Source organism: Pipistrellus kuhlii, unplaced genomic scaffold (assembly GCF_014108245.1).
Source record: "Pipistrellus kuhlii isolate mPipKuh1 unplaced genomic scaffold, mPipKuh1.p scaffold_m20_p_1, whole genome shotgun sequence".
In the NCBI taxonomy this organism is placed as follows: Eukaryota; Metazoa; Chordata; class Mammalia; order Chiroptera; family Vespertilionidae; genus Pipistrellus; species Pipistrellus kuhlii.
This window is the reverse complement of record NW_023425404.1, coordinates 128727855-128748535: the sequence shown is the minus strand read 5'-3', so window position 1 is coordinate 128748535 and position 20681 is coordinate 128727855. Positions and strand designations below refer to the sequence as shown.

General features: G+C 43.9%; 1 protein-coding gene across 6 annotated transcripts in view; it reads right to left on the bottom strand.

Moving 5' to 3' along the window:
• Positions 1 to 6981, bottom strand: part of ELOVL6 (ELOVL fatty acid elongase 6) — a 134168-nt gene extending 127187 nt beyond the window's left edge. Inside the window, exons 1-2 of one of the 6 annotated variants that reach the window (XM_036408963.2) lie at positions 6854 to 6981; positions 5970 to 6093 (exon numbers count right to left, since the gene is read on the bottom strand). In XM_036408963.2, the coding sequence (XP_036264856.1) occupies positions 5970 to 6058 (89 nt within the window). In that variant the 5' untranslated portion in view covers positions 6059 to 6093; positions 6854 to 6981. Of the gene's footprint in view, positions 1 to 5969; positions 6094 to 6231; positions 6452 to 6598; positions 6708 to 6853 lie in introns of those variants that run through there. The other 5 variants (XM_036408973.2, XM_045589020.1, XM_036408952.2 and 2 more) reach the window with 5 other exon arrangements.
• Between the last annotated feature and the right edge of the window lie 13700 nt (positions 6982 to 20681).

Below are 20681 nucleotides of genomic sequence, written 5' to 3'. Positions count from 1 at the left end.
TTTTTTATAAAAAGGAATAACCTATCCCTAAAATAAATTATTGTAAGTTACAGATAGTTAAGAATGCTGTTTTTCAAAAACTTCCGAGTACCTATGCCAGGATAGCACCTTTGTGCTTGCCTGTAGAGGCACACAATCAGTATATGGATAAAGGAGTAAAATTCTGTCTTAATATTTCAATAAAGCCATGTTAGGTTTTCATTCTGACTTTCTGGGGTTATCTAGGGAAATATTTGCAGTATAGGTAACTATTCTAGGTAAACCTTTGTTGTGCTCTCCTAACAGAGATAAATAGTAAGTAAAAGGGAGCAGGTGGGTTTGAAGCTAGAGAAGGTAAAGGGCTAAGGCAAATTTTGTAGAGTATTGCCTGGTTCTTAGTAATATATATAGGGCAGCTTAGCTCACCTGTGTCCATACATTAAAAAAATTAAGTAGGTCATTGAGACAATTTTTGGATAACTCATCTCAGAAAATACTTTGATCTGAAGTATCCAGTGCACTGAAACAAAGATGAATGAATTCTTGACTAGTGCTACACTCCATTTTATTTTGTTAGCTGAAGACTGATTATGATGAAGATCTTGTGCCTTCCTAAGTATCTGTAAGTCTCCATCCCCGACACAGCTCTTCCACGGACCAACTTGGAAAATTCTCTTTAAGGGAATAATGCAAAGTAACTTGTAACTCTGAAGTGAGTTGATTTTAAAACCCAATTTGATACTGACACATAATGTTAGAAGTATCATCTAACATCAAAAGCAACAAGCACCCTTCTCTAGGTCACATAATTTAACTCCCAATTTAACAAAGAAAATGCCCTGATGTAAAAATGTTAATATCATATACTATTTATAAGTAATACAAATAAGAGATGAATAATATAATCTAAAAATAATTTGCATTATCCTGGGAATCTTAAAAAAAAAAAAAAAGAAAGAAAAAAAATCAAAGATTCCTTAAGTATATATCATTCTTTAAAGACACATGAAACTTTTCAGATAAAATTTTCCAATCAAGATTGTATTATGTTTTAGGATCAGAACATAGATCATATATTTTTTAAAATATATTTTTATTGATTTGAGAGAGAGAATAGAGAAGGGAGAGAGGGAAAGAGGGAGAGGGAGAGAGAGAGAGAGAGAGAGAGAGATTGATCAGCTGCCTCCTGAACACCCCTCACTGGGATCTAGCCCAAAAAAAGACCTTGAACGGAATCAAACCTGGGACTCTTCAGTCTGCAGGCCAAAGCTCTCTCACTGAGCCAAATCAGGTAAGGCAGTCTTCTCATTCTTAATCCAGCACATATTACGCTAATATCCTGGTGCTTTCTGGTTTACTGAATTGACAGATTAAGTTCCTCACACCCCAGACTTTGAAATCTTAAAGCTAACATGAACTGTGATTATCCAAAATTAGTGGCAAGCAACATAATGAGTACAATGTAGACTCATTGCTTTCCTAGACAACTGGCCAAATTTGTATTTCCTTTAGTGTCATTGATGAAATGAGACTCTGGCCTTTTTTGTTTCATGACCAGTTTGCATTATTTTCAGCCATTTTTCTTACAAATGCATACAGCATGTTGTAGGAAAATTTTAAGGATCAATGCGAAGCAATTGTCACTACAGGAAAAAACAGCCTGCATTTTATAGTTTGTTAGGCATTATGATGCTATATTGAGTAAAATATTAAAACAGGCTTGTAATGCTTATATGTCCTTTAGTACTGAAATTGTACAGCATGCTACTTTCTAAACTTCACATATAAGAAACAATTCTTTTAAACAGTGTTTCAATTTTTCCCCCCTTAGTAAAAAAAAAAAAAAATGTGAATAAAAGTTTCCTTAGCCAGTCACTATTTAATTCTAAAAATTCCAACACTATCTTATAGCCCTTATAATACAGAACGCAAAATATAAAACTCTTCTAACATCGTCAGAAAAGGAGGGGGGGGGGGGGGAAGTCAGAAAAACATACAACGCATTGAAAGGCTGGATGTGGAGGATGCCAGAGGGAGCGGGGGAGGGTTTCAGGAGGTTCAGGGCAAGCCCTGTGGTGACGTCAGCTCACAGACTTAATGTTACAGCAGTCAGCACAGGCCTCCTGCTTTCCTATTGGTGAACACCGTGTCAGCCGACATCAGAAGATAATCATCATTGGCCAGGCAATTACAACTGGAGCAAGAAGCATCCACAGCTCTGAGCACAGACCTGCCAGGCTGCTGAAAGAGAAGGCAGAGCCCAGCAGCCCTGCTCACTGAATGGATTTTATGTAGCCTTGCCAATCGCTAGGTGATTTTGCTCCTTAAAAGAAGCCTTCAGAAAAAATAAGTCAGCCATTAGTGAGAAGAGCAGGTAAAGGCCAGACATCTCATAAAAGAACAAAATGCCCCCCCCCTTTTTTTTCTCAATGTTGTAAAATCACAAGTTTTCGGTGTAAAACTGGAATTCAAAATGCTATTGAACTAAAAGCAGGCGTTTTCCTCTACCTCATGTAATAAACTCTCATTTTCCAGAGAATATTCCCCCAGGTCTTTTTAACTTGACATGCAGTTTTAAGAGGAGGCTCAGGATGACTATTCAAGGGAATGTGTTCTCTGGCATTTCAATTGCTTTTCTAATTTGTTATAGGTAAAATTATTTGCTAAAAAAATTAAAACACCTGTACTATTTATTCTGTGTCTAGAGAGTTAATCATTTGTGAAAGCAGCAATAAACTCGATAAACTTGCCTCAGCTGGGCCTGTAGTGTTCATACCACACTTTTCCCAAACAAGGCCCCTTTACATTAATATGCAATAAGGTAATGAATGTGGATTGTAGGATATGTTTTCATAAACTACCCTTATTTAAGGCCCGCTTAAATGATACCAGGAAGTACAAAACAGCACTCCTGGCAGTCCTCACAATTCTTCAAAAGACAGCATAGCTCATTTTTGAGAGATAAATTATAATTCTCCAAATTAACAAGTTTGATTTGAGACTATGTCTAGAAAATATTTTTTCTTAGGACAACTGCAAACGATTTCTCAAAAGACACAGTAGAAGCTTCACAACACTGTACTTTCCTCTTGAAGCTATTTCAAACCATTTAAAGTTCAGGAGCCTGGAAAGTTAAGACCTTGTGGTTTCTTAAACGTCCCCTGCTCCCATCGGGGTCTAAGCCTTGGTTATGGAGATCCCTTCTCCTGTTAACAAGAAAGAAATGCTTAACAGAAAGAAATGCTTCATTTTCTTATACACCTGGTTCCAGGACTTTCTGGCCATTGGGATTATGGGAGAGAGGTTATGAAACTGGGGGCACAAACTGGAATAAAAGAAGCCATACAATTTGGGATCAAGAAGACTTGCCAGTAAGGGTGTACAGCCAGCACCGTTTTTGTTTTGCTATTAGTGGCCTTTTTGTTTGTTTGTTTGTTATTGCAATAAGCAAGCCCAGAAGAACATAAAATCAACAGAGACAAAAAGCCAGGGAGGGGGGAATCCTAGCAAGGGACAATGACATAGTATTCAGAACGCAGGGGAAGGCCAGATATGTTAAGTTTCAGGTGTTAACAGGCAGTGCTGACAATAAAGTGGGCACCTAGCCTAGCATCATTTTATAACTACTAGGCAAGCATTTTCCCCAGCATCTGCCATGTACAAAGCACTCTTTGAGGTGCTCAGGATAATCTAGAGTGGAATGAGACAAGGACTATAGACCCTCAAGAGCTGATGGTCTGGTAGGAGGCACACACATACCTGAAAATATATACCAGGAAAGAGACTGCCCGATGAGAAGTACAGATAAGGAGCTAGGAGGAAACGGCGGTCAGAGCCCAGCAAGGGAAGCTAAGTTGGCACATTTTTTTTTTGCCAGTTTCAGTCAGTCCCTTGAGGGCTAGGCCCAGCCTGGCTCAGTGTGTGTACTTGTTGATGAATGGAGAAAAGAGGCGGGAAATGGTACCTGGAGGAGGCATGGAAAGTGACCTCAGAGAAGAGGCAAAAAAGTAAACAAGAGGCCGTCTTGGCGGCGATGGTGCAAGGGAAGGCTGGCCCGCTGGGAGCCGACCCCAGAAAGGCAGGCTCCACACGGACACACTCCGGCCTCAGCAAACAGAGCACACCGGGCTAAGTGGGGAGGAAGAAGGGCTGGAGGGGTGGGGCCAGGGATGGAGCAAACCCCCAGCAGAGCAGACCCCAGCCCTCGGCGGCTTCAGCGCCACCCCTGACGGGGGGAAGAGAAAGTGCATGTGGATGGAGAAAGAGCCCAGGCGAGGGGCTCGGCTTCCTCAGCGCCGCGGCCTCCCATGTCTAGGCTCTTAGGGACCAAGCCTCGCGGGGTGCAACCTCCTCCCACCGCCCCCCACCCCCGGTGCCCTCGGCCTGGGCGGCCGGGAGGGGGCGGGGGCAGCCGGGCGCCCCTAGTGCCCACCGGTCTCGCTCCCCGGCCTCCCGGGCGGACCGCGCACCCCTCCCGCCTTCAGCTCTGGCCCCACGCGGGCCTCCGGACCCCAACGCCCGCCCCTGCCCCCCGCGCCCCCATCCGCCAGCGGGAGGGCCGGGAGGGAGGAAGCCAGAGCGGCGGCCCAATCTCCCAAGGCCAGGCGCTTACTCCTGGGGCCAGAGGAAGGGAAGTGGAACCCCACTCGGCTCCGACCGGCGGCAGCCCCCGCCCCCCCAGGGCACCCACCCGCCCTGGCCCCCAGCCCGCAGCAACTCTGGCTTCCACCGCCGAGATGGAGAAGGGAAGGCGGGTCCCGGGCAAGCGGTGGCGGGGGTCTCTGTGCACCCCAGCCTCTTCTACCCGATCACCCTCCCCACAACCCCCACACCCCGATCTCTTCCAAAGCCGGGGGGCAGGGGCGGGCCACTGCCCAGCTCCCAGTGCGCCCGCTGGCCCGGCTGGCACTGCACTGGCACTGCACGGAGAGCCGGGGCCGGGGCCGGGGCCGGGGCCGAGGGGCGGGCGGGCGGGCGGGCGAGCGGGCGGGAGGGAATGCCCGCCGCCGAGCTCCCCCGTCTGCTCGGAGAGAGGTGAGCGCGCCCTGCCCTGCCCAATATTGCAAAGGCACACAGGATCGCCTCCCACACGGCGGAGGGAACGCAGTCCACAAGAAAGATGCTTTCTCCCCCGATTAGTGTAAGTTTGTCTGGGGGAAGCGTACTCCGGGGATTGAATCCGTCCCCACTCCGCTCGGCCGCCTCCCTCCCGATCCGGACCGAGCAGCGTGTCCAAAAGGCGGCGTTTCCGTACGACAAGAAACTCACATGGCGTGGCTCCCTCCGCCCTCCCGGGTTCATTCATTTTTATTTCTGTTTTCATTGTCTCCCCCCCCCCCGCCCCTCGCCCCTTCCCCCACCCCCAAACCCCGCCTCTCGATGGAACCGGAAAGGACCCGCGTGGAGAAGGGGGTCCGGGGGGGGGGGGCGGGGAGGGCGGCCGGGGAGCGCGCAGAGAGAGGGCAGCGGAGTGGGCGAGCTGCAAGGAGAAAGGAAGGGCACGCGGGATGGAGGGAGAGGACCGGAGAGCCGAGGGCGCAGGGTGGGAAGGGGTTAAACGGCGCCAGGGACCGGGTTCTCCCCCACCGGTTACAGGAGGCCGAGCAAGAAAGCCCCAACTCTATAGATGAAAGCCAGGAGGCAGCCAGCACAGGTAGGGAAGCCGGGCTGTGGCTTCTCTGCCGCGCACACGCCTCCTCTATGTGCACACACACACACACACACACACACACACATACATATCTATATGTTCCATGTTACATAACCCGTGTTACCATGCATGGGTAGCCGCGGTTCGCCCAAGGGGGCCCCCAGACCGACGCGCTCCATTCAGGCAGCCCCCGTGTCCCGGCGGCCGGGTCTCCGCGGCCCGCGAGCCCGGGCTCCATTCACGCCCCAGGCGGGGAGCAGCCGGGAAGGCACCCCCCGGCCGGACGCGCGCCGGGAGGGCTCTCCGGGGACACAGAACCGCGCGAAAAGCATCACCTTACCAGTTTTCCTGCATCCATTGGATGGCCTCGTTCTCGTTGAACTGCTTCTCGAATTCATATTCTTGCAGAGTCAACACTGACATGTTCATCGGGGCTGGTCTTCGGAGTCGCTAAATGTGTTCCTCTACACACAAAACAAAATAACCTGTAAAGAAAGCGCTTACGGCTTCCGAGGAGGAGGCTTCCCCCTGCCCGCCCCCCAGGCCTGCCCCTCGCCGCTCGGTCGCGGCGGTCGGTCTCCCCCGATCGCTCGTTCAGCTACATCCAGGGCTGAGCATTGCCTGCGCCCGGCTCCCGGCTCCCGGCTCCGCGCTCTGGGGCTCTCCGCCTCCCGGCGTCCGCACCCACCGTAGGAGGAAATGAATGCCTTGCGGTCTTAGTGCCCGCACGTTTGTCCATCACCCTTTTTTACTTGTCTACGGGGAAATCTCCTCCCCCTCGTGCGATCGGAGGCTTTAACCCTTTGCGCGGGAGGGCGAGAGCGCGCACCAGACCTCTCCCCACCCCCGAGCCCCCGGGGGATGGGGGATGGGGGCGTTGTGCCTGTGCGAAGGTGACTGGGGAAGTGGGAGAAGGAGGAGGAGAGGGAGAAAGTGGCCTCAAGGTCAGCCACGGCCCCCAATACCGACCTCGTGGGCCGCCGAGCCTAGCCTTTGCCTGTAGTTTCGGCGTGCGGGCGCAGCAGCCCGGAGGCGCGCGTGCCCACGAGCTTGGCAAGCCGGCGACAGGAAATAGTAAACCCTGCCAGCTGTCTGGCAAGAACGCCAGGCAAATGTGAGCCGAGATTTTTTGCCCTGTGAAGGAAACGGGCTCCCCACCTCCTGGCTCTACCGCAAGGTCCCTCCAGGTCCCCCACCCATCCCAGAGCTAAGGTTTTGACTCACTTAAACGTGCGGCGGGGCGGGCCAGCAGGGCTCCTGAATCCCTGGCCGGCTTGGGATGCTGAGGCTGAGGATGGTGGGAAGTTCAGAGCGACAAGGAGTAGCCCGAAGAGGGAAATTGTTCAGGGGGAGGGTTTGGGGAGGAGGAGGGGTAGAGTTAATGAACTGAGAGAGAGGGGGGGGGAAAGGGGGGTTGGAGGGAGGAGGAAGTTCGCAGATAGTAAAACTGAACTCACTGGTCCACTGCAAAAATTTTATTTCCATCCATGAGGGATTTCCCTTCATTTATTTTCCGGGTAGGTGGAACAGAACTGTTTGAGGAGAGTACTAAATGTAATGTTTGGCCCTTACTGAACCCCAGTCTCACAGCAGTGTTTTGGTCCCAGCTTCTTGTATGCACCCCTCTTTCTTTTCTGAGAGGAAAACGTGTTTTCCACTCGGTCCATCCCTTCATTCATTTCCCCCAAATGAGGAAAAGTGAAATATGCCCATGGATGTAACTGTAAGCTTAAAATACAACAATACGGAACCTATGCTTTAAGTATTAGGTGGACATTAGGACCTGGGAGAAAATTCCCCTTCTCTTGTGGGTGGCTCCCCACCTCCCTGGTAGTCCAAAAAACGGGGTATTTTCTTGCAAAATCAAGTGCCTGGAAACCATAGAAAAGTGGAGACTAGGAGAAATGGCTCCGTCAAGGAAGAAGGTATAATTAGAAATTAAAGGAGTTTTAGAAATCCACTACAAAATTATATCAATCAAAGGACACTGGTTTGATGACTAGCAAATTCATTTATAAGTTGACAAAGATTCCGTGCAAGGAATTTTCAAGTGTTATTCTAGAGACTTCTACAGTACAATTCTCAATGAAGGTAAAACTCAGGCCAAAGGACTTGGCCCCATTGGGCTGGAAGGTGTGGTCTGATGAGATGAGGATTTTTCCAGAATTTCTGGGCAATCAAATATTTGTAAAATGAATGAAAGATTGATTTAAAAACTATAAGGAAAGAAGAGGAAAAAATCCAGCAAACAGGAGAATCCAAGATGGCTGCACAGGTAAACACCTAGCCACAACCGCCCACAACAATTTCAATAAAATACAACTAAAATATAAAATGAACATTACCCAGAACTACAGGAAAGTTGACTGACTGGAAATTCTACAATGAGAAGCAAGGAGAAAACTAGAAGGAAGAGCAGAGGAGCTGTAAAAGCCTAAGGTACAGAGACACAAGGCGCACTTGGAGAGGACGGAGCCAGACAGGAGGGGTGGCTGAGTGCCTGGCTGGTGTTCCCTAGCGGGAAGGAGATAAAAGCTCTGACTATGCTGAACCCCAGATCCGACAGTGCTGAATCCCAGTTCTAGGCCAGACCCTGGGGACCCAGGCTCAAACAGAGGGAGCCGGGGCTGTGAGGTGGAATCCCAAGGGAGCAGAGAAAGGCAGAGCCCCCGGAGGTGCACACATTGTGCGCAGAGGATGGACTGTAGACTCTGCTGCTAGATTGCCCTGACAGGAAGGAGACAAAGGCTCCGGACTGTGCTGGGCCCCAGTTCCAACTGCTCTGAACCCCAGTTCTAGGCCAGACCCCGGGGTCCCAGGCTCATCAATAGGGAGCTGGGCTGTAAGGCGGAACCCCAGGGGAGCGGTGAAAGGAGGTCCCAGAGGTGCGCACATTGTGCGCAGAGAAGAGATGGTTGGCTGTGCTGCAAGATTGCCCCGGGAAGGAGACAAAAGCTCCGGACTGCTCTGAACACCACCTCCAACTCCACTTCCAACTGAACTGAACCCCAATTCAGGGCTCATTGGGGGAGAGCCTAGACTGTTTGGTAGCAGGCGAAAATCGAGGGCACCTTTCTCTCAGAGGCACTTGCAGGGAGCACTGAAGGACCCTGGGAATTACTGAGACTCAGGAGCTGCATAGGGCGGGGCTGATGGAAGCCAAGGCTGTAGGCTCCACCCTGAAACTCCGCTCCATCAGGGAAGCTGCGAAAATGCAGAGACAACAAAATAGATCACAAACGAAAGAAATGGAGGACAAAAAGCGACTGGAGTTCAAATCTATGCTTATAAGGTTTTTCAAGAATTTCCTAGAAAAGGTCGTTAAGACCTATGAGGATATGAAAAGGGATCAAATAGAATTAATAAGGAATCAACAAGAAATGATAAGGGATCAACAAGAAATAAAGAAATTTTTGTCTGAAATAAAAAAAAATATTATACAGAGTCCTAAAAACAGAATGGAAGATTACAAGAATCAAGTCAAAGATTTGGAACATAAAGAGCCAGAAGACACTCCTCCACAGAAGCTGGAAGGCAAGAGAATCCAGAAAAGTGAAGATAATGTAAGAAACCTGTGGGACAACTTCAATCGAACCAACATCAGAATTATGGGGATCCCAGAAGATGAGAGAGAGCAAGATATCGAAAACATACTGAAAGAAATAGTGACAGAAAACTTCCCCCACCTGGGGAAAGAATTAGACTTACAAGTCCAGGAAGGGCACAGAACTCCAAACAAAAGGAATCCAAAGAGGACCACACCAAGACAAATCATAATTAAAATTCCAAGAGCAAAAGACAAAGAGAGAATATTAAAAGCAGCAAGAGAAAAGCAGGTAGTTACCTAAAAAGAAGCACCTATACGATTGTCAGCTGATTTCTCAACAGAAACCATGCAGGCCAGATGGGAATGGCAAGAAATATTCAAGGTGCTGAATAGTAAGAACCTATAGCCAAAAATAATCTACCCAGCAAAGCTATCACTCAGAATCGAAGGCCAGATAAAGATCTTCACTAATAAGAAAAAGCTAAAGGAGTTCATCACCACCAAACCAGAATTGTATGAATTACTGAAGGGGGTTCTTTTGGAAGAGAAAGTAAATAAAGATAAAAATTAGGAACAACAAATACGTAACTATCAAGTGAATCTAAAAACCAAGGAAATTAAAAAAAAATCTGATGAACAATATTAACTGTTAATATAATAGAATCAGAAGTATGGAAGGGGGGTGAAGTGACGATTCTTGGGAAAAAGGGGAGAGGGGGATGTGGGAAGAGACTGAACATAAACTGTGCACCTATGGATGAGGACAATGGGGGGTGGGGAAAGGGCAGAGGGTGTGGTGGGAACCTGGTGGAGGAGAGCAATGGGGGGGGGGGGGGAAGGAGGAACATTTATAATAATATGAACAATAAAATTTTATTTTAAAAAAAAATCCAGCAAACAGTTTACTATATATTGCAAGGGTAAGTCCTACTCTTTGTTTTTAAAGGGTTTTATTTTTAAATTATGTATTCATACTAGTCATCATATCAATTTCAAACTAGTCTGAGAAATTCTTGTTTTAGCATTCCCTCGAATTCTTTCTTTCTTTCTTTTTATTTTTTGCAGAGTGGAAGGGAAAAGGATAGAGAGACAGAAACATCAATGAGAGAGAAACATCTATCAGCTGCCTCCTGCACACACACCTCACTGGGGATGTGCCCACAACCAAGACACATGCCCTTGACCTGAATTGAACCCAGGACCCTTCAGTCTGCAGGCCAATGCTCCATCCACTGGGCCAAACCAGTTAGGGCACCATGTTTCTTATTCAAATAATGTCTGATTGCCTATTCATTTCCAAAGATAGATTTGGGGCTATGTTAAAAACAAATATTTGATTTGTTCTTACTAGTGTCTAAAGAGAAATGACTTCAAAGTGGGAGATATAGTTCTGTTTCTTAACCTTTCAAGTGGACAACTGCAAAAATGATAAATGCTTGATAGTACTAAGTGCTGTTGAGAGTATACAAAACAGGTACTGTTGGTGGCAGTGAATACTGGCGATGATCTGGAAGGCAACTGGGTAGGTAGCCCGTATTCGGCAGGTCATTTTCAACCCACTCATCTTGATCAGTCATTCACCAGACATTTCTGGAGCCTGTGCTCTTCTGAGCTCCCAGGACTGAGTAGGGAAGAAGAGAGAGACAGGGGTCCTGCTCCTTTGAAGCTCGCATTGCAGGAGGGGGGAGACAAAATGATTCAACAGAAAATGAAGTGCTAAGCTTAAAATTAAACTGCATGATGTGAAGGGATGGGAGTGCTCCTTTAAACCCCGAAGGCCTTGTTAAGAAGGTAATTTGGAATTGAAACTACAACGACAAGGTGCCAACCCTCCGTTGCAGTGTTGCGGGAAGCAGCAGCAAGTCCAAAAGCCCTGGGGACTAAAATTGCAGAATTAAGAGCAAAAGGCTTGTGTTTCCCCAGGTCACCTCTGATAGGTTGGAGAGGCAGGCAGGAGCCAGGTCTTTATAGCTTGGTAATCAAGACAAAATATGTGGGTTTGATTCTACTACGATGGGGTGAAGGAATAGTAAAGGGTTTTTAACTGGAGAATGGCATCATCATTCCTGGTAATTCTACTACTGGGAATTTACTCTGTGGCTACACTCACAGAAACACCCAAAATATAAGATATTGTTCAGCACTATTTGTAATAACAAAATACCCTTATAATGGAATATTATACAGCTTTAAAAAAATAATTAGGTTGTAGACTGGATCGCCAGTAGGGGGCAAGGGGTCTGCAGGAGGCAGCCAATCAAGGATTCTCATCATTGATGTTTCTCTCTCTCTCTCTCTCTCTCTCTCTCTCTCTCTCTCTCTCTCTCTCTTTCTCTCTCTTCCTCTCTGAAATCAGTAAAAAATATATTGGGGGGCGGGGTAGAGAAAAGAAATAAGTCTGCAAGCTGCAATATCAAAAAAGCTTCCAGATATATTTTTAAGGAAAATTAAAAAGAAAGGCACAGGACATTGTATATAGTGTTACATTAAGAAAAACATCTACAATTGTACACAATAGTTTTTCTAGAAAGACAGATAAGAATTTGTTGGTGATATATACATTTGGAGAAAGGCCTCGGAGTAAACTAGGGAGAATTTTTACTATTTTTATTGCTTGTTTTTCTACAGTATTTGAATTTTATTGTGATGTATTTGTATGTCATTGAAAAACAAGTCAAAAGATGTTAGGTAGTTTTAATTTTCCATGCTGAAAAACTCAGAATGTAGCATAATATTAGAAATAACACATTTAAATGGCGACTTTTCTAGGCTTGTTTTAAATTACAAAATATACACTGAGTCCTAGCTATTTGCTTAGATATTTTCCTGCCGAGGGGCTGTGGAAGGTTAGGAAAGATGGAGGGGAATGTTGGGAGGATGCCCAGCAACACCACTAGCAATTTTTATGAAAAGATTAGTTATGTGTGTTTTTAACCCATAACCAGATGGGTGGTTAATATTGCATATAAATAACTGGACCTCAAAAAGTAAGTTAATCGATATTTAGTAGTAATATTTTAAAAATTAGGCTAGAGAGTAAGAACTCTTTGAAAGAAAAAAACTTACTACAAAGATGACTTGACTACTAAAAGATCTGGATTTTAGTCCTAAATGTACTCCAGATTGAATTGTCCCATCTTGTGGAGAGTAAATCAATCTTTCTAATTTCCTTTCCACATTTAAAAGAACAGTGCTAGGCTCAATGAAATGGATACTAGTTCAAAATTTCTCTGGCACAGAAATAATTGAAGTGCCCACAATTTCTTGGCCTTTCTAATATGAGCCTGCTTTTCTAGACCTCAGTTCCATAGGCCAAGCCTAGCCAAGCTAACCCATTTGAAAACCTTTGAACATCTTAAGTTTAATCTCCTTTTTTTTCCCCTCAAAATTCCCTCTGCTTGGAATGCTCTTCTGTTCCTAACTCCCAAGTTTACCTGTCAAATTCAGTCTACTCTTTGAATCCTCACAAACTGCTCCCTTCTTGAGGCCTTTCTGCTCATGGAAATAATCTCTCTTCTATTGAAGCTCTTGTTAGCAAAGCTCTTAAGGCCCTCTGATTTCCTCTTTATTTTAGATAAGTTCCAATATACTTCCCCATGTAGAAAATTGTAGATTTCCGTAAAGACAGGGACAATGATTTATTGCTTGCATTATGACCACAAACCACTGCATCACCCCAGAGTTGCATAACTCTACTTCAACGGATCTAGAGATTGCTAAACTGGAAAACAAACAAATCAGAATTCCCCTTGCATTCTGATTCACTTGATATTTTATGCCCTTTAGGAAATAATGCATAATTTCTTCTTATAGCTTTATGATGCACCAAGCTGGCGTTAATTCTGGGCAAAGGGGACAGGTAGGAAGGGAGGGACTGCCACTCTGAATCTTTGCAGTATCATTCTGGCCTCAGCTCCAGACAGTGGCAATATAGGGACCACATCTGTTTTTTGTTTTTGTTTTTTTTTAAAAAAAATTTTTTTATTGATTTTGTACAGAGAGGAAGGGAGAGAGATAGAGAGTTAGAAACATCGATGAGAGAGAGTCATCGATCAGCTGCCTCTTGCACACCCCCCACTGGGCATATGCCCACAACCAAGGTACATGCCCTTGACCGGAATCGAACCTGGGACCCTTCAGTCCCCAAGCCGACGCTCTATCCATTGAGTCAAACCGGTCTCGGCCCACATCTGTTTTTTATTTTCCCCAAAGAACTTCGCTACCAACCTAATTAGATATGTTTTCAAAAAGTTGGATGTCGTATTATTTTGTAAAAGAGGAATGCTTTACTTTGTGTTTTTAATGTTGCAAATAAAAAAACACCCACAAACTTATAGCTGTCCCAGAAGACAAAAAAAATCAATATTAAGCAACTATTGTTTTCATTTTAGACTTCTCAGAAAATTATAAATTCTTAGATAATTTTTTCCCCTCAAAGATATAAGTTATTTACAAACCAAAGAGGCCAAGGAGCCTTAGACATCTCCATCCCCTTCCTTAACAAAACCAGAGAACAGAGGTGGCTCTTCACCTTCTCACAACGTTTTTTGGGACAAACAGTGAAGTTGGGGCTTGGGGCACCTTAAATTCCCAGGCAGGCATTGGAAGAAACAAGCTGAGTCAGCCACTCATCTTTTTGGCACCTGCTCCCCAGCCAGAGTCTCAGAGTATCTCTTCCTCTTGACCCAAAGTTTGGGGTGGGCCTGGGCCACCACAGACCCCATCACAAATAGACCTGTCCTAAAAGAGCTCAACCTACAGACAAGCATTTCCTACTGTTTTGAATGGGAATTGAGGTGGATATAAAAGACATCAAATATTTTATGTAACTAAGAGAAGTGAGAATAATTATTAAAAAATTGGCTTACACTCCAAAATAGATACCTCTGAAGTTTAAGTGAGCAGTGAGCACAGCAGTTCAGAGGAAGAAATTTGATTAAAGAAAATGTGACAAGGGTATGTGAAAGATGCCCAAAGTTCTAATTTTATCCTGGGAATTCTGTGAGCATGTGCTTTCCATGCTGAAGATAGTTTCTGCCTAAATACTCAGAGAGCCAACAAGTTTCACTTCGTGGTGAGTAGCAGAGGGCAGTTAATATCTTAATCCTCGGGACTCAGGACTCAACTTCTGTATACAGCTCTCTTTATTTTAGATATGTTCCAATACACTTACCATATGTATGTTTAATACACCGAGTCTTCCAGTAGTACAAACATTTATTTAGGGGTATAAATGAAAACGTAAAGAACATTTTGATAACAAAAGCAGATTTATCATCATTGCTAAGAGGATCATAGCGCCCCTGGAGGACAATTGGGCAACCTGCATGTGAAAGGAAACCTAGAAAATGCCATTTACATCAATAAGATATCTCTATATATATATACTGTATATGTGTGTATGTGTATCAGTGCACTGGCTGTTAGGCAATTTCATTTACTCCTTATTACCTGTTTTACAAAAGATTAGAAGATGCATCAAAAATATCAAATAAGTGGGGAAAACAACCAAGATGGCCACATAGGTAAACACCTGTACTTGCTGCCTCTCACATCGAAACTACAACAAAGAGACAAAACAAATATCATCCAGCCGGGACCGGTTTGGCTCAATGGATAGAGCGTCCGCTTGGGGACTGAAGGGCCCCGGTTCGATTCCGGTCAAGGGCATGTACCTTGGTTGCAGCATATCCCCAGTAGGGGGTGTGTAAGAGGCAGCTGATCGATGACTCTCTCTCATTGATGTTTCGAACTCTCTATCTCTCTCCCTTCCACTCTGTACAAAAATCAATAAAATATATTTAAAAATATATATATATCATCCAGAACCACGGGAAAACTGGCTGAGTAGGAGGAAAGAAAAAAGCACATTGAGACTGGCAGAAGGTGCGGAAGTGCAGAGGTATGGAGGAAAGTGCAAAATAGGCTGTCAACTGGGTGTGCTGTTGTTTTTTCCTATTGGGAGGGAGACTGAATCTCCCGATTGCTCCAAACTCCAGTTCCAGGAGAGACTTTGGGGACCCAGACTCATAAGGGAGAATCTGGAGTGGCTGGCATTGGGCTTACTCTCAGAGGTGCTCGAAGCGATCATTGTTCCTGCATAGGGCAGTGGGACCAGACACCCAGGGACCTCTCTGAAGCAAAGCTGACTGGCAGTCATTGCTGTTTGCTCTGCCCTGGTGATTCCCTGAGACCCGGCCCACCCAATTTACAATCTCACCTAAGCTGTGCACAGAGGCTTTTGCATATGATGGCCTGGCTTCTTGCAACCTAAAACCTAACAAACTGCAGTTGGGTCAGAGAACTCCTAGCTTCCAAAAGAAAGCCTAAGGCACATGTGTCAAACACAAGGCCCGAGGGCCAAATCCGTCCTGCCAGGCCTTGCAATGTGGCCCGCACCGCGCTGTCATCACTGCACTCTGCTGCGTTTCCATCACAATGACAGTTTATGACTGTTCAGTAAACCATTCGGCCCGCGATTTAGGCTGGATTTTAGATTTTGGCCCCTTCTCTGATTGAGTTCGACACCCCTAGCCTAAGGCCTGGCAGCAGAAGCCTGCATTGCTTCACAGCTGGGCCTCATCTGGGCATTTCTAAACCCCAAACAAAGAGGCAGAATCTGCAAATCTCACTGTAGTTCCTGCTGGGTAGCCTCAGGCAGTGTCTGACTTTGCACCTCCTTGGAGATCCAAGAGCCATTGTACCCAGTGGTCAATGTGAAACCATTCAAGATTACAACTCTTCACATCCATAAGCAATACATTCAAGGGGTAGACTCAGTGATCATCAAAGTTCCACTCAATCAAGTCCTGACCCATAAGGGTGTCTCCAGCACAGCATTTCTCCCACTATAGATACAACTGGTCCTCACAGTCAATTGGCCTGGAGGTCAATTCCTCCCAGTGATTCCAACAGCAATCAAGGCTTACCTACAGTAAGACTGTGCCCCAGCTCACAAAAGGGTGCACCAAGAGTGTCCACCTCAGGTAATTGGGGAGGCTGAGCCACTGGACCCTATAGGACACCTAGCACACAGGCCACTCTATCAACACAGGGAAGAAGCCAAAATGTGGAGACAAAGAAACATGTCACAAATGAAAGAAATGGAGGAAAGCAAACTATGGGATATAGAGTTCAAAACCACGGTTATAAGGTTACTCAAGAATCTTCTAGAAACATCTGAGAAATTTAGTGAGATCCTAAATTTCTCACTAAATTTAGGATCTCACTAAATTTAGGATCTCACTCCCTTGGATATAAAAAAGAATATAAAAAAGGACCAATCAGAAATTAAACATACACTAAGAATCAAGTCAAAGATTTGAAATATAAAGAAGCAAAAAACACCCAAAGAAGAAAAAAAAAAATCCAACAGAAAGAGCAAAAGAAAAAACAATCCAAAAAATATGAAGATAGTGTAAGGAGCCTCTGGGACAACTTCAAACGTACCAACATCCTAATTATGGGGATGCGAGAAAAAAAGAGAACAAGATATTGAAAACCTATTTGAAGAAGTAATGACAGAAAATTTCCCATACCTGGTGAAAGAAATAGATTTATAAATCCAGGAAGCACAGAGGACCCCAAACAAGAGGCATGCAAAGAAGATCACACCAAGACACATCATAATTAAAATGCCAAGGGCAAAAGACTAAGAGAGAATCTTAAAAGCAGCAAGAGAAAAACAGTTAACTACAAGGGTGTACCCATACGACTCAGCTGATTTCTTAACAAAAACTATGCAGGCCAGAAGGGAGTGGCAAGAAATATTCAAAGTGATGAATAGCAAGAACCTACAACCAAGATTACTCTACCCAGCAAAACTATCATTTAGAATTGAAGGTCAGATAAAGAGCTTCACAGACAAGAAAAAGTTAAGGACTGTGACTTGGCCTTTGGACAGCAGGGAGTTGACACTCATGTGAGGTTAGGAGCACCTTTCACCATCTTGTGACTTAGGCTAAGACTGACATAGCAGTGAATACCAATTAAACTCCTAAAGACCATTTTTTCAGCCTGTTCCAGGCCAGACAACCTAAAAAGGGGCAAGTGTTTTTATTATAAGGAACCTCTGAAGAATGCTTGCATCTGGTGTCAGAACCAAGAATAATTGTTTCTCCTTAAGTAATTGACCTATTATAACTGAATCATGTCTTCACAGTTAGAATGTTTGGAATAAATTGGGGACTTGCCCTTGGAGCAAATATTTAGCTTAATATAAAATACGTTTATTCCCCTTTCCTTCTTATAATCTTACCTTTATTTTGTCTTATTTTACACATTCCTATGATGTTGAATTTTATGCATTCTCTTACTGTATTTTATACAGGGTGTTCCAAAAAAAAAATGAATACACACTTTGAACAATTATTGATTCCATCGAGGTATCAGAAAAAGATGTGTATACATTTTTTTAACACCTTATATACTACAGTATATAAAAAGGTAGGGAAAGAACAGAAAGAAGGAAGGCTGAGTAGTATTACATTGTGTATATGTACCACAAGTGGATAAATGCTACTTGTCTATTGACAGGCACTTGACTTGTTTCCATATCTTGGCTAATTGTAAATAATGCTGAAATGAATGAAGGAGTGGATATATTCTTTCAAATTAGTGTTTTGGGTTTCTTCAGATATACAGTATTCCTGGGAATGGAATCACTTGGTTATAAGGCAATTTCACTTTTAATTTTTTAGGAACCTCAATAATGTTTTTCATAGTGGTTGTGCCAATCTGCATTCCCACCATTGGACGAGGGTTCCCTGTTCTTCACACTCTTGCCAACACTTGTTTATTGAGTTATTGGCCATAACGATTCTGACAGGTGTGAGATGATATCTCACTACGGGTTTTATTTGCAATTCTCTGGACTGGTGATGTTGAGCAACTTCTCATATTTCTGTTCCTTATCTGTATGTCCTCTTTAGAGACATCTCTATTCTAGTGTTGCACATACTTTTCAATTGGGTTGTTTGTGTTTCTGTTACTGAGCTGTCTGAGTTCTTTACAAATTTTTGGTATTAACCTCTTATCAGATGTATTAATTGTGAAAAATCTCCCATTCAGGGGGTTGTCTTTTTATTTTGTTCATGGTTTCCTTTGCTGCGGAAAACTTCTTAGTTTGATATAGTACCATTTGTTTACTTATGTTTGGTTTCCCTTGCCCCAGATATATGGCAGAAAAAATATTGCTAAGAAGAATGTCTCAGACCTTACTGTCCATATTTTTTTAGGAGTTTTATGGTTTCATGTCTTACATTTAAGTCTTTAATCCATTTTGAGTTTATTCTTATTTATGGTATAAGAAGAGTTCTAGTTTCATTTTTTGCATGTATCTGTCCAAATTTTTTTTACACCATTTATTTTTTCCAAACAGCATTTACCTCATTGTTTTTTCTTGCTTCCATTGCAACATATTCATTGACCATAGAGGTGTAGGTTTGTTTCTGAGCTTTCTATTTTGCTCCATTGATCTATGTGTCTGTTTTTATGCCAGAATCATGCCACTTTGATTACTACAGCTTTGCGGTACAGTTTGATATCAGGTAGAATGATATTTCCCCCTTTGTTCTTTCTCAAGATTGCTGTTGCTATTTGGAATCTTTTGTGTTTCCATATAAATTTTTGGACTATTTGTTCTAGTTTGGTAAAATATGTTATTGGTATCTTGATAAGAATTGCACTGCATCTGTAGATAGCTTTGGGTAGTGTGGACATTTTAATCAAGTTAATTCCTCCTATCCATGAGTTTAGTTTATGCTTTTGCTTATTAATATATTCTTTGAGTTCTCTCTTCAATGTCTGATAATGTTCTGAGTACAGGTATTTTATCTCCTTGGTTAAATTTATTCTTAGGTTTTTATTATGTAAATGGGGATTTTTGTTTTCTTCATTTTTACTTTCTGATAGTTCATTATTATGTATAAAAATACAACCAATTTCAGTGGAAACTAGTTTGGCTCAGTGGGTAGAGCGTCAGCCTGTGAACTCAAGGGTCCCTGGTTTGATTCTGGTCAAGGGCATGTACATTGGTTGCCCTCTGATCAAGGGCATGTACATTGGGGTGTGCAGGAGGCAGCTGATCAATGTTGCTCTCTCATGGATGTTTTTAACTTTCTATCCCTCTCCCTTCCTCTCTGTAAAAAATCAATAAAATATATATTTAAAAAATAGAATCAATTTCGGTTCCTTGGTACTTTACTAAGTTTATTATCAGTTCTAGTAGTTTTTTGGTGAAATCTTTAGGGTTACCTTTATACATTATTATGTCATCTGCAAGTAATGACAGTTTTACTTTGTCTTTCTGATTTGGATGCCTTTTTTCTTCTTCTCTGATTGCGGTAGCTAGGGCTTCCAGTTCTATGTTGAATAAGAGTAGTGAGAATGGATATCCCTGTCTTGGTCTTGATCTTAAGGGAATCACTTTGTGTTTTTCATCACTGAGTATGATGCTGGCTGTGGGTTTGTCATATATGGCCTTTATTATGTTAGTATCCCTCTATTCCCAGTGTGCTGAAAGATTTTATAAAAAAAAAACAAGAGGCCCAGTGCATGAAACTCATGCATGGGGGGTTGTCCCTCAGCCCGGCCTGAACCCTCTCTAATCTGGGACCTCTTGGGGAATGTCTGACTGCTGATTTGGGGCCTATACCAGCAGATGACAACCCTCACAATCTGAGACTGCTAGCTCCCAACCGCTCACATGATTGCCTGCCAGTCTGATTGACCCCTAACTGCTCCCCTGCCAGCCTGATCAGCCCCAACTGCCCTCCCCTGCCAGCCCAATCACCTTCAACTGCCCTTTCCTGCCCTCCCGATCGCCCACAAGTGCCCTCTCCTGCCGTCCATCTTGTGGTGGCCATTTTGTGATGATGAAAGGGCAGCCATATTGTGGCAGCTCTAAGTGAGGGCTTGATGCCACCTAGGCCTTTATTACATAGGAGAGATGTTGAATTTCTATCAAATGCTTTTCTTTTCTTTCTTTCTTTCTTTCTTTCTTTCTTTCTTTCTTTCTTTCTTTTTTTTTTAAATAAATCTTTATTGTTTAGATTATTACAGCTGTTCCTCTTTTTCTCCCCCATAGCTTCCCTCCACCTGATTCCCCACCCCACCCCATGCCCTTACTGACTGCCACTGTCTTCAACCATAGGTGTAAGATTTTTTTCCAATCTCTTTCCACATCCCTTAGACCCCCTTCCCCCTGAGAATTGACATTCCACACCCTTTCAGTGTCCCTGATTCTATTATATTTACCTATTCATCAGATTTTTTATTTATCTGATTTTTAGATTCACTTGTTGGTAGGTATATATGTATTGTCACTTTGTTGTTTATAATTTTTATCTATACCTTTTTCTTCTTCCTCCTCTTCTTAAAGAATACCCTTCAGCATTTCATATATTCCTGGTTTGGTGGTGATGAACTCCTTTAGCTTTTTCTTGTCTGTGAAGCTCTTTATCTAACCTTCAATTCTAAATGATAGCTTTGCTGGGTAGAGTAATC